At 46.0% G+C, this 13,184-nt stretch overlaps 1 protein-coding gene across 30 annotated transcripts in view; it reads left to right on the forward strand.

The window, feature by feature from the left end:
* THRB (thyroid hormone receptor beta) overlaps positions 1 to 13,184 on the forward strand; it is a 445,747-nt gene that overhangs the window by 415,200 nt on the left and 17,363 nt on the right. For all 30 annotated transcript variants that reach the window (XM_086380846.1, XM_086380832.1, XM_086380822.1 and 27 more), the window contains 3 exons: positions 1,967 to 2,067; positions 7,541 to 7,688; positions 10,659 to 10,864. In XM_086380846.1, the coding sequence (XP_086236972.1) occupies positions 1,967 to 2,067; positions 7,541 to 7,688; positions 10,659 to 10,864 (455 nt within the window). The remainder of the gene's footprint in view (positions 1 to 1,966; positions 2,068 to 7,540; positions 7,689 to 10,658; positions 10,865 to 13,184) is intronic.

The following is a 13,184-nucleotide window of genomic DNA, read 5'->3' on the forward strand; positions in this document are numbered from 1 at the left end:
CTCAGCTACTCCTCAGCATGTGGGGTCATCCCGAACCAGGGACCCAGCAGGTGTCTCCTGCATTGGTAATTGTGTCCAATTCTTTACCACTGAGTCACCAGGGAAGCCCTGCAGAACCTTTTTTTTTTTTAGATGGCCTTATTCATTCTACTTTTGAAGTTATTTTTAGAAAAAGACCAAAAAAAAGAAAAAGACCAACACCAACACTTTCGGAGAGCCAGAAGTCAAGATCTGGGCTTTCTTCTCTGCTGTTAATTTCTGGTGTGAGCCTGAGGAAGGCCAAACTGATGAAGACCGGTTCATCTCAAAATTACTTGCTCTCTCAGAGCCTTTCCAGCTATAAAGTTTTCTTAATTTATTGCATGGTACCTAGATTGCCAAGGGATCAAGTCCCCTAAGCACAGGTTCAGAAATAAGCCTTTCGAAAGAGACTGTGATCCATGGCACCCCATGTGTCTCATATCCTGGCCTCTCTGGATCCCTCCGTATAAACCCAGCCCAGGGAGTCTCAGTTCTAGATGTACATAAGAATCACCCAGAGAGCGTTTAGGAAATTCAGTGCCTGTGTTTCTACACCCTAAGACCACTGAAATAAGATTCTCAGGGGGCTGGTCTCAGATTCAGTATTTTTAAATGGTTGATTCCAAGATTCAATTTTCTTTTTTGACTGTACCATGTGGTATGTGGGGTCTTAGTTCCCTGACCAGGAACTGAACCTGGGCCCTCACCAGTGAAAGTGCAGAGTCCTAACCACTGGACCACGTGGAATTCCCCATAAGATTCCATGCTTTTAAGCAGGATGATTCTAAGGTCTAATCAGTGTGGAAAACCCATGGTTTACCCAAGGGACCTATTGTATCACAGCATTAGGACGAGTAAAGAAACTGTTTCCCCAGCTCAGTAATCTAAGTTGTGATTGGGGTATGATCATGGAACAAATCCTTTCAGGAACAAAGAACAGGTAGCTCTTAAAAGACCTTATGTTTTCTTTTTAATAATTACTCATAATGTTACATATAACAAAAATGATGAATTCACTTATATTAAGTATTTTAAAATAAAATACTGGCCTCTTTGCTGCACCCGTTGGCTCCAAGGGCCATTCCTGCCTGCACAGCGAGTGTGCACAGCTGTTTCCAAGGCACTCAGAAATCCTGGGCCTGATACTAACTCTGCAAGTATGACCTAAGATCCTGGAGAAATCTACTGAGGAAGTGTATTGTCAGATAAAAACTTTTTAAAATTTATTTATATTTAATTGGAAGATAATTGCTTTACAATATTGTGTTGGTTTCTGCCATACATCAACGTGAATCAGCCACAGGTATACATATGTCTTGAGAGTCCATTGCACTGCAAGGAGACCAACCAATCAGTCCATCCTAAAGGAAATCAGTCCTGAATAATCATTGGAAGGACTGATGCTGAAGCTGAAACTCCAATACTTTGGAGTTGGACACGACTGAGCCACTGAACTGAGTACATATGTCCCCTGCCTCTTGAGCCTCCGTCCCACCTCCCACCCCATCCCACCCCTCTAGGTTGTCCCAGAGCCCCGGTTTGAGTTCCCTAGGTCATACAGCAAATCCCCACTGGCTGTCGGTTTTACCGATGGTAATGTACATGTTTCCACGGTGCTCTCTCCATTGGTCCCACCCTCTCCTTCCCACAGACATGGAGAGCAGACTTATGGACATGACGGGGCGGGGCGGGGCAGTGTGGGAAGGAGAGGGTGGGAAAGACTTTTAAAATGTTTTCTTGTTCAGTGTTTTATTTACTTTCTATATTTAAAACTAAATGATCACAATGTGCAAACCATAAAGCAAAAGTTGTGTTAAAACGCATAAAACAACTCGGTCGTGCCGTCCTCCGCCCTCCGTTGGTCCTCCCCAGTCCTCCTCCTGGCTGTGGCATCTCTGACTTGAACATGATGTCTTTCTCACCTCCTCTTCTGTCCTCCCCACAGGCTACATCCCCAGTTACTTAGACAAGGACGAGTTGTGCGTCGTGTGCGGTGACAAAGCCACAGGCTACCACTACCGCTGCATCACGTGCGAAGGCTGCAAGGTAACTGCGGGACGGCCCCTCCCCGGAGCTTCCGGAACGCAGCCGGAAGGTTCGGTTTGAATTCAAACCAAACCCCGACATTCATGGGCTGTGATCACCCGGGTGTCTGATGGACCTCTTCATTTGGGGGGGGGGGGGGGCACATATTCAAGACAATTTTTTTTTCAAATTGAAAATAACTAGATGAAGTTTTGCGAGAGTGTGAGATCTGGTGGCGCTGTTACTCAGTCGCTCAGTGGTGTCCGACCGTTTGCGACCCCGCGGACTGCAGCACGCCAGGCTGCAGCAGGCACGCTGGCCACTGTCTCTCAGAGTTTGCTCAGACTCACGTCCACTGTGTCTATGATGCTATCCAACAGGTAGAAAAAATGATTAAATAAAAAGAAATTGATAAAGGCTCCTTTTCAGTTTAAAAACGCATTGATATTTTATAACGTGTTAACCTCCCAAGAAATGACCATTTCTCCTCCTGCTTTATCTCGAGCATTTCCGGGGACAGAGTTGGCCTCAACCCCGAGCCGTTTGCCAGTGTGAACCCGACTGAATATGCTCACTTTCCAGGGCTCCATTAGGGACTATCTTTGAGGCTGCTTAGGTTCAATTCTGTGCTGAAACTGTCCAAACCGGCTGTTGGCACAGGCTGCAGTCCCTGGGTGAATGCTGGTTGTCCCTCAGTAATCACATCCTCTCCAGACTCACTTGCAGAAGACACTGGACAAGAATACGCCGGCAAACAACAGTCAGTGTGCTTGAGGAAAGTGAACCTGAATTTGCAGACTTACATCTTCATTATCAACATGACGTTGAGTTTCTGGCAAACATGTTTTGGTCCAACAACCTAGCCTAGGAGATACGTGAGTGAAGTTGCTCAGTCGTGTCCGACTCTGTGTGACCCCATGGACTGTAGCCTACCAGGCTCCTCCGTCCATGGAATTTTCCAGGCAAGAGTACTGGAGTGGATTGCCATTTCCTTCTCCAGGGGATCTTCCCGACCCAGGGATCAAACCCGGGTCTCCCGCATTGCAGGCAGACGCTTTACCATCTGAGCCACCAGGGAAGCCAGGAGGTAAAGTTCACTGTAAAGGTAAACAGAGCTTAACCCAGGGTATTCAGCTGATGTTTTATAAAAGAGGTAGTGAAAAAATAAATAAATAAAAATAAAAGAGGTAGTAAGTCAGAGAAAGACTTTAATTTTGTTGTTGAACGTTTTATTTACCTTATTTTAAATGAAATGATCATAAACTTTGGAGCAAACATCATATTAAAATTCATAAGTCAGTCTTCCTCATTCATCACCTACCTCACCACCTCTCCTCTCCTTCCCTTCCTCCAACTACCTCCTTTTCTCCTAACCTTTGACCCTAGACCCCCAAATTCAACGTGTTAGCTCGGTTCATACTGATGGGTGTCATTTCCCTCGTGGAAGATTTTCCATGCAAACTCCCTTCTTTCTGTGCACAAAATTAGGAAACATGTAGCCTGCTAAAGTGTTAAGATGATATATCCAGTGAAAAGAGGTCATTTTTAAGGTCTCAAGGCAAGACTCTTTTTTTGGAATGTGATATAATATTGCTCTCATTCATCCAGACCCCTTTGATCTAGAATTTGTAACCTTTTAACAAAGATTGGGCTAAAGGTTGCTATTACATCTATGAAAATAATATCATAAGGAGTTTGATGACATTATTTACAAATAAGTTGCGGCTGCTTATTAATTGGGAAACTTGCAGACTGTCTCTTGAAAGGCCAATTTTATGGGCTTTGTTTGAAACTGATAAAACCATTTCTGTAGATGCTTTCCCTCATTCCAAAAGCTCAGCGATTCAAATGGGTTTTTTTTCTAAATTAGCCCCAGTTAAGAAGGCTTTTACCTACCTGATTATGCAGTGTTGAGATTCTCTCAAATCAGTTTTTAATGACAAATTTTGAATTCTAGGAGCGACTCTAATGAAAATTCCATTTAACATTCAGCTTCCAAAGTGACTCTAAAAACCCAATGTACCTTGCAGAGGACTTGATGCTCGCTGCTGCTGTTTGCTGTTTAGTCATTCAGTTGTGTCTGACTCTTTGTGACCCCATGGACTGCAGCCTGCCAGGCTTCTCTGTCCATGGAATTTTCCAGGCAAGAATTCCGGAGTGGGTTGCCATGCCCTTCTCCAGGGAATCTTCCCTGACCCAGGGTTCGAACCCATGTCTCTTATGTCACCTGGGAAACCCAAGGGCAGTTACACAGATCACTTAACATAAGGACAGAGCATCTTGGAAAAAAAGCAAAAGAGATGTTCAAATGAAACAGGGCTTTTAAAAGTGGCCAAAAATGAAAAAAGTTGCACTTCAAATCTTGTTTATTCAAACCTATAATTTACAAGTATTTCTACCCACTACTCACAGTGTGCCGAGGGACTCTTTTCTTCCTGTTTTTGCCTGGAAGACAGTGGAAATCTTCCAGATCAGATGTTCCGTCCGTTGGGATAGGCCAGTTTTCATGCATCTTTTGTAGAAAGAAAGTTTATGCTCCTACAATAAATCACTTTTTAGCGCTGATTACGGCATCATCTGGACCACTAAGAAATGAATTCAGTTCTTCTCAAAATGCAGAGAAACGTGTCTAATGTCAATTTATAAAAGCAAAACCTCTGCTCACCAGCAACTCATCAGTGAAAGATATGTCCTTACTCTGTCCCTGAGACATCTCTTTTGTCTCAAAAAGATTTTTTATAAGTAAATATTTTCTATCCAAGTTCACTCGCAAAATTTGATGTTTCTCCCTTTTTAAAATTAAGGAACCTACCATCTTGGACATTTATTCAAATGAAGTGTTCCTTCATCATGTGTCAAAATTTGCTTCTATCATGCCTCAGGGGAAGCCTGAGCCTTAAAAAGGATCTGGTCCATGAAGTGCCCAAGAAGAAGCAGCGAGATGAGCCACAGAAAAGATGGCACTAAGAATGGCACAGCCTGCTGCCTCAACTTTTTTTTTTTTTTTTCAAAATAAGCCATGCATCAGTTATTTCATTCATTCCTTCTAAAGGTTCCCAGAGAAGCCTTTTTGGAAAAATGCTCATTACGTCTGCTTCTGGTTCATCACCTCGTCCCCTCCCTGCTCCTGTCTGACTCCTCCGTGGGCCCCGCCCCAGGACACGAGCCAGTGTGAGCAGATGAGGGAGGAAGGGTCTCCTGACTTCAGGGGAACAGTCTCCCAACTTCAGAGCAGCGGTCAGCATGCTCGTGGAGGCCCCGGCCTTCAGTGTTGCCACCTCTAGGGAAACCAGAAGGAGGATGCCAGCCAGTGGCCCTCCTCCCTGCCTGTGACATCTGACTTCTTGCTAGCATCTCTGCTTCTTCTGCCTTTCAAGCGAGTGCAACCCTCGAAGGGTAGGGGTGGCGGGTGGAGGGAGGAGGACAGGGTGGAGGGGGCAGGCGGGGAAGCTTGTTTCCCTCTGCAGGCCCTGACGTCCAAGCCTGGCAGGACAGCCCACCATGGACACCCAGGAAACACATGTCAGCCGCTGCCCCATGTGTGCTTTTGGGACTCTTATGACAGTTCGTCAACGTCATTCAAACTAATGGGCTCAGTGTTTAAGGATGCAGAGCCAAATATAATACGACAGCTCTTCTGTTAGGACTTGAGTAACAGAAGTGACCAGGGATGAGCACACGCGCCCTGACGCCGAGTCCCTGAGTCTCAGTCCGCCATTCCTCCAGGTTACTCTGCTCTGCCCGATGGAAAACCCTTCCTCAGACCTTTTCCTTGTAAAGAAGAGTTCCTGAGTCTGTGAGGAATATGCAGATGGTATATGTACATAATCAAAGCCAGGGCCGGTTAAATGGGATAATTAAAATTTGGGCTTAATCCTGGTGGATCAGCTGGTAAAGAATCTGCCTGCAATGCAGGAGACCTGGGTTCGATCCCTGGGTTGGGAAGATCCCCTGGAGAAGGGAATGGCTACCCACTCCAGTGTTCTGGCCTGGAGAATTCCATGCACTGGATAGTCCTTGGGGTCGCAAAGAGTCGGACACAACTGAGCGACTTTCACTAGATCAGCTGGCATCTAAGTCCAATTTATGCAACCAAGTTGGAGGTTCCTTTAAGCTTTAACAGGCAACGTCCTTTAAAACCTGTTGTGCCTTGCTAATATATACTAAAACATACAACGATGTGGTTTTTTGAGAGTGGGTGAGAAAGGACAGTTTATAGTATGTTCATCTAAAACATTTAAATAATACAGTAAAACTGGACTAAGTTTATATCATATGAGCACTTAAATAAGTAAGACTTGCAGTCCAATTCCCAGGTTCCAGTTCCAGCGTGTACTTGCCATGTGATTTGGGGCAAGTGATTGAACCTGTCTGAGGCTTAGTTTTTTAATCCCCGCAGTGGAAATATTAAGAGTACCGACCTCAGAAGGTTGTGGGAGAGACGGAGGCCGTGGCACTTGTCTGCAGCACTCTGCACCATGCCACTCACAAGGAGTGCTTTCTGCTGTTATGACTTGAGTACCATGTCCAGAAAGGATTCTCATGGGACACCGCCTTGAGGGTGTTACATAAGTCACCTAGGCCTGGAACCTCCTTCTTTCCTCAGGTGGCCCTCTCCTGTGCCTTGAGAGGAAGAAACACTGAACTTTAGGGCAAGTGTCTATAGACCCTGGAGAAACAGGGTGCTAGAAAAGGAGAAGTCCAATGCCTCGAGCTTTGGGGAAAATTTGGTAAAGAATTTGGAATTTTCTCCTCCCCAATGACTGTTGTTTTAAGGGCTATCTGAGCTGGTCACGGCCATCTCAAGAGTCAAAAACCAGAATTAAACTAAATCTCTAAAGGCAGTTAACACGTGCATTTAAATACTAGATAATTATATTACTAATTCACAGAGCATCACAAGTATCTAGCTTTTTTGTTCTCCAGTATAAAGAGCAAACCTCTTCAAAGCTTGGCTCAGACGGTAAAGAATCTGCCTACAAGGCAGAAGACCCAAGTTCAATCCCTGAGTGGGGAAGATCCCCTTCGTGGGGAAGATCCCCTGCAGGAGGGCATGGCAACCCACTCCAGTGTTCTTGCCTGGAGAATCCTGTGGACAGAGGAGCCTGGTGGGCTACAGTCCCTGTGGTGGCAAAGAAACAGACACGATTGAGAAACTTTGACACTGTGGCATTCTATAAAATGAAATAATATAATTTATTTATATGACTCACTGTTTGCAAAACATAAGTGTGAACACCAATTTTCCCGTTAGCTTTGAGTAAATGCCAGAAAGATGATGACTCCACAGCTTCTGACCTCTCCCTCTCCTCAGATTGAGACCTACTTAGATTCACTTTGGGTCAGCTGCCTGTACTGGAACAGGTAGAGCTACAGGCCTGTATACAGGTGAGGTCCAAAACCAGCCACCGTGGTAGGAAGATGCAAAATGCTGGCGGGCCTTTATTTCTAGACAATCTGAAATGGCTGTCTTGGGTCTTTCTTTTTCATGTAGGGTTTCTTTAGAAGAACCATTCAGAAAAATCTCCATCCATCCTATTCCTGTAAATATGAAGGAAAGTGTGTCATAGACAAAGTTACAAGAAATCAGTGCCAGGAATGTCGCTTTAAAAAATGCATCTACGTTGGCATGGCAACAGATTGTAAGTAACAATTTGCTTCCTTTGCTTCATATTCAGGGAGTGGCGACTGGGGAAAGCGTGGCTCAAGGACAACAACCAGGCAGGAAAGAAAGCAGGAATGCTTGGACAGGGGGCAAGCACCCAGCCCTTTCAGGGACCCTCACTCCCACCCATGGCTGGTCGGTTTCCATCTGACCTTCGCCATCAGCGCCTGACTCCAGAGGCATCCGGATGATGGCTGAGGGACAGAGGTTAAACTGTCCCCATCACGCTTGCAGGACAGGCAGCCACACTCTGTTTGCACAGAGGTTACACATGAGGGGTCTTTCCACCCACCTTGATGAGGTGTAATTTTCCACACAGCATTCATGTGGTCAGAACCGCATGGACTAATTCTCTTTTTTTTTCAAAAGCAGAGACAGGAATTTATTTTGTGGGCATTTTTGGAGTCAGGGCACTGGCAGAAAACATCGTGTTCAGAAATTTCTAAAGAATGTGAACTTGAGTCCTATTGCATGACTCGTCCTGCCGTTGGCTTTTTGCTGTTGTTGGTATATTTTTAGCCCATAAAAACATTCCAAGCTGAAGTCATCCTCCCCAGTTTTCAAAGTGCCACAGCATATGGCAGTGAGATTAGCCGTCGGGGTCTCTTCTCCACACTGTGCAAGGGATTTACACCAGTCACTTTAATTAATCTAATCATGAAATAAGAATCGTGCCATTCAGAATGTGTGCCCTCCCTTTTGCTAGGTATCTGGGTTACTAGTTTCTTCTGGCATAAATTTTTTGCACATTGGTGAAGGATTTCAACTTTTAGTTTAAAGAAAAGAGGAAGGAAAAAAGAATGCAGTGAGGACCTCATGAAGAGGAAAGAGTCACAGCCACATTTATGTGATAAACAGAGTTCTGTAAGAACAACAGCAAAAATCTCTGGAACATCCTTGGTTTGCCCATTAAAGAAGACAGAAGGGGAATCTTTTATATAGAAAAAAAGGAGGAGGGTTGTGTCAGGGCGTGAGGCTGGAAACCATGGGTTAATCCCCACCTCTGGCTGAGTTCTTTGTCTCAGAAAGGCTTTTACCGGTTGCCAACAAAATGTCTGCTAAGGTTCTGTGGAGAGAAGGGACCTGCTGAATGTCCGTTGCATTGTTTTATTGGAAGTTAAAGATGCGAAAGTTGATGAGCTTTAAAAACTCAGTGTTAATCCACACTAGGTGGAAATTCATTTTGAGTGCAACTTGCTTGCATGTGAGGCATTCATTATAAGAGCTCAGGTTTTATAATCAGAAAAACTGTTGGCGTCCTGGGCCTGCCACTTACTAGCTGTGTGCCCACTGACTTAACTTCAGGTTTCCCTTATGTGAAGTCATCGCTGATCTTAGGATTCAACTAGAATAATACACGTCCAATTTGCCACGGTCCCTGACACCAGGGAAGCATTTGGGGGGTGGGGTTATAAGCACAGCCCTCTCCTTGCCTCCTTTTACTGGGTGAACCATGCTGACTTCACGGGGCTCACCCAGCCCACCCACATTTCTAAGTGCCCCCCTCACTGTAAAGATCCAACCACGTCTCCACGATCAGGGTCTCATTCTGTTTATGGATTCACCAGGCACTTTTGGTTCCCTTCCTCTGCTATGCCTGCTTTTTTTTTTTTTTTCTTTTCCTAGCAGGTCACACCTTCCTCAGGAAATGGCCCTAGGACAATGATGTTCTAGGACTGCAGTCAGAGGTCCTGGGTCTTAGCTTGGTCCTGCCATTAACTTGCTGTGTGACTTTTGGGAAGTCATGATCGCCTTCTTCCTTCTCTGTGAAAGAGGGAGTTGGAGTAGATCAGAGCTGAGATCCAGCACTGGTAAAACACTACGACTCTGTAGTATGAGCCCTGAGCCTTTCCGTGCCACTGAGAGCTACTAAGCTTCTGGTGAAATGCTTTCCTTTTGGAAATTAACCACAGAAGTATAGGTTGCTCTTACCTGCACTTCTGATTTACCTTTTGCGTATCAGGGGTCCTCAACCTCTGGCCCTGAACTGGTACCACCTGTCAGACCAGCAGGAGCGTTAGATTAGAAATGACATGTGCAATAAATGCAATGTGTGTGAATCATCCCCAAATCACCCCCCAACCTGCAATCCACAGGGAAAAAAAGAAAGTGTCTTCCACAAAATAAGTCTCTGGTGCCAAAAAGGTTGGGGACCATGGATAAATGATACAATTCATGGCTCTATTTACTGAGCACGTGTCCAGCATCATCATACTGATACCCTGAAAAGTAGGTCTTATTGATCCCATTTTATACTGGAAAAATCAAAAGCTCAGAGACCCTCAGTAAGCTGGTCACACAGCTAGAATGTGGTAGTCTCAGGATTCAAGCCCCAGTCTTTCTAGATTCCAAAGCCTGGGCTCTTTAATCACTTTGAGGGTTGACCAGGAATACAGCAATGCAAAGAAAGTATCTGTGAGGGCTGAGCTTGGCCTAGCCAAGCTCCTAGCCACTCCAATCAGCCTTGAGTAAACAAATGAAGAGCAAGACTCCTTTTCCCTCTGAGAAAGGGATACCAGCCTCTGTTTACTGCTCCAGAATTTTTTTAACCTGAAGTCCTTACTAAGAGCCGTTTGGGGAGGCTAGGGCTGAGGGGAAGAACAGACACCTTAAGAGTGAACTCAGATGACTGGCTAGACAGACACACCTATGACCCTCTAGGTGGGATGGGCTTTACCTGGCTCTGCTTCGTTCTTATTTAGGGTCACCCTCTGTGGAGCTAAGATGGCCGGTGTCCAAGTGTGTCTCCCCCACCCACCTTCGTTTTGGAAAGCTTGCTAGGCTTTGGGGAATTGGTGCTGGGGCTTGTGGTGGACAATGGCTAGCCGGTGGCAGTTTGCCCCGAAGGAGAAAGGACTCGAGGTGACCCCCTCTGAGCCGCTCAAGCCCCGCCCTGGTCTGCCAGCTGTCTGGAGAGCGTCTGCTCTGTGTCCCTCTCCCCCCGCAGTGGTCCTAGACGACAGCAAGCGTCTGGCCAAGAGGAAGCTCATCGAGGAGAACCGGGAGAAGAGGCGGCGGGAGGAGCTGCAGAGATCCATGGGGCACAAGCCAGAGCCCACTGACCAGGAATGGGAGCTCATCAAGACCGTCACCGAGGCCCACGTGGCCACAAACGCCCAGGGCAGCCACTGGAAGCAGAAGCGGAAGTTCCTGGTAAGACCCCGCCCCTTCTGCTTCCGCTTCCGCTTCCGCTTCTGTTTGCCTCTGTGCCCTGGGTGCTCAGAACCTAGGATGGTGGTGTCTCCCGCCTGTTATTGATGGGAGCGCAGGGCCAGTCTTCTGCATGTGAGTCACTGAATTCTAATGCAGTTAGCTCTTTGCTTCTACTGTGAAGTACGCCAGCCCTGGGTCAACTGATTAGCAAAATTCTTTACCTGCCAGCTCTCCCTTTTTATACTCAGGTCTTCCCTCAGATGCCCATTTATATACATATTTCATCCCCTAAACTCACTCCAAAATATCCCGTTTAGAATCACCCCTATAAAGAAGTGACCCATATATTGAATGTATTTTTACATCAATGGAAGTCAAAACGTTGGGTTTTCAATGCTGTCAGGTCCAGGGGGCGATGAGAATCTGGAGTAGGGTTGGGGGAGGGGAGTGTAAAGAAAAACAGGCCTTTCCAGACCCTTGGAATATCCATGTTTGACATTTTTATAAAACTAGGCATTTTATGGTGGTCCAGGGCTTAGGACTTGGGCTTTCAATGCAGGGAATGCAGTTCAGTCCCTGGTCAGGGAGCTGGGATCCCACATGCCTTGTGGCCAGAACATCAAAACATAAAATGGAAGGAAAAATGTAACAAATTCAATAAAGACTTTTAAAATGGTCCATGTCAAAAAACAAACGAACGAAAACTAACCATTGTGAAAGGCCTTCCTATCCATTGCTTCTTTGGACTTCACGACACTTTGGGTTGGGTAGGCTGGAATCACCATCCTCGCTTTACAGGTATGCAAACCAAGCCCCAGGCCTTCCAGTGTCCCACCTGAGGTTTGCCCAACATAAAGTGGCCAAACGGCCAACTTGGGTTTTTCGCCCAAGTCTTCAGCCAAGATAGCATGATTTTAATTATTAAAACAGCCACATCCATACCTTTAACTCAAAGGCTTGTAATGCTTTTCTCAATCGTCTGTAGAAAGAACCAGGAAAGGCATTGCACAGAATGATTTGCCAGTAGACTTTCTTCAGGCTGTAAGGTTACCCAGGCCCAAGGTTCTGTTCAGGACGTTGATGTTTACAGAGCCACTGCTTTACCCACCTGTCTCCCCCCCGTCATGGAGCTGACGTGAAGTGTATATTTTTTAGATCCTTGATATGTTCAAGGAACTGTCCCACTTGGTCCAAATGCAAATAACTGTTTCTCCAGGGTATTTTTTCCTCGAGGGATGCTGGGGGAGACAGAACGCCTCCATCATCCCGTCTGTCTCTACAGTGAGCTTTGTTTCTGTCAGCCAGTCCCCTTCTGTGCCTGGGCCACCCCCGATCTCCTTGGGGGAAGGACAGGGTTCCATTCAGCTCTGTCACCTTCAGTGTCTGTCACATGTGTGGTTGAAGCTGACGGTAGCTTTTCCCTAAGGTGACTGCCAATCAATTCTTTCCTCCCTTTCTTCACCAAGGAGTGGTAGCATCTAGTCCTCTCTTCCCTTGAATCTGGGCTGGGCTGTGATTCCTTGAAGCGACGGATTTGGGCAGAGTGACTCCTAAGGCTGGGTCATAAGAAGCCTTGCAGTTTCCAGTTGGTTATTTTGGAGAGGGATGCCATGTGGTCTCTGAGGGAAGCCAACTGCCCTAACAAACTAAAAGAGTGAGAGTTCCCCTGCCTTGAGACCGCCATGCTGGGAGGAAGCCCCAGGCAGCCATGTGGAGAGACTTCCTACCCGCCCAGGCACCAGTGGTGTGACTGGAGTCATCTACAGATGACACCAGTCTCTGCTGAGATTTCATGAGGGACCCCTGAAGAACCACCCAGAACTCTGAGACTCAGTGAAAATGTATTGTTTTAAATGAAAAAGTAGTGTTTCGGGTTTGGGGAGAGTTTGTTATGCAGCAGTAGATAACCAGAACTGAGCGCAATAAATATCTGTGAAATGGATCATCGAGTTCCATGGATCCACCCTCAGAGACACCACAGCTAAGCCCGCCGTCTCAGCCACTGGACACACTTACACATGCTCCCTGCAGCTGGGTGGTTGTGACTGAGTGTTTATGCTCAGGATTAAAAGTGACTCTTGGGGGTTGTGAATTATTCCTGCAAGGCCGTTAAAAATCCTTCATTAAAGACAGCTTTGCTTCATAAGTATCCATGTACGGAACTGGCTTCTATACACGAGGACTTGCATCTCCTGTGTGGCCAATACCACTTTTTTTGCTTACAACACCACTACATATATTATTTCATTCATTTTTATGTGATGATGGCCCATCTTGTCTGGAAAAATATTTGAAGAGGCCAGTACTTTGGCCACCTCAT

This window comes from Bos grunniens, chromosome 27, assembly GCF_055505025.1.
Source record: "Bos grunniens cultivar Pamir isolate PY7600 chromosome 27, Bosgru_T2T1.0, whole genome shotgun sequence".
Classification (NCBI taxonomy): Eukaryota; Metazoa; Chordata; class Mammalia; order Artiodactyla; family Bovidae; genus Bos; species Bos grunniens.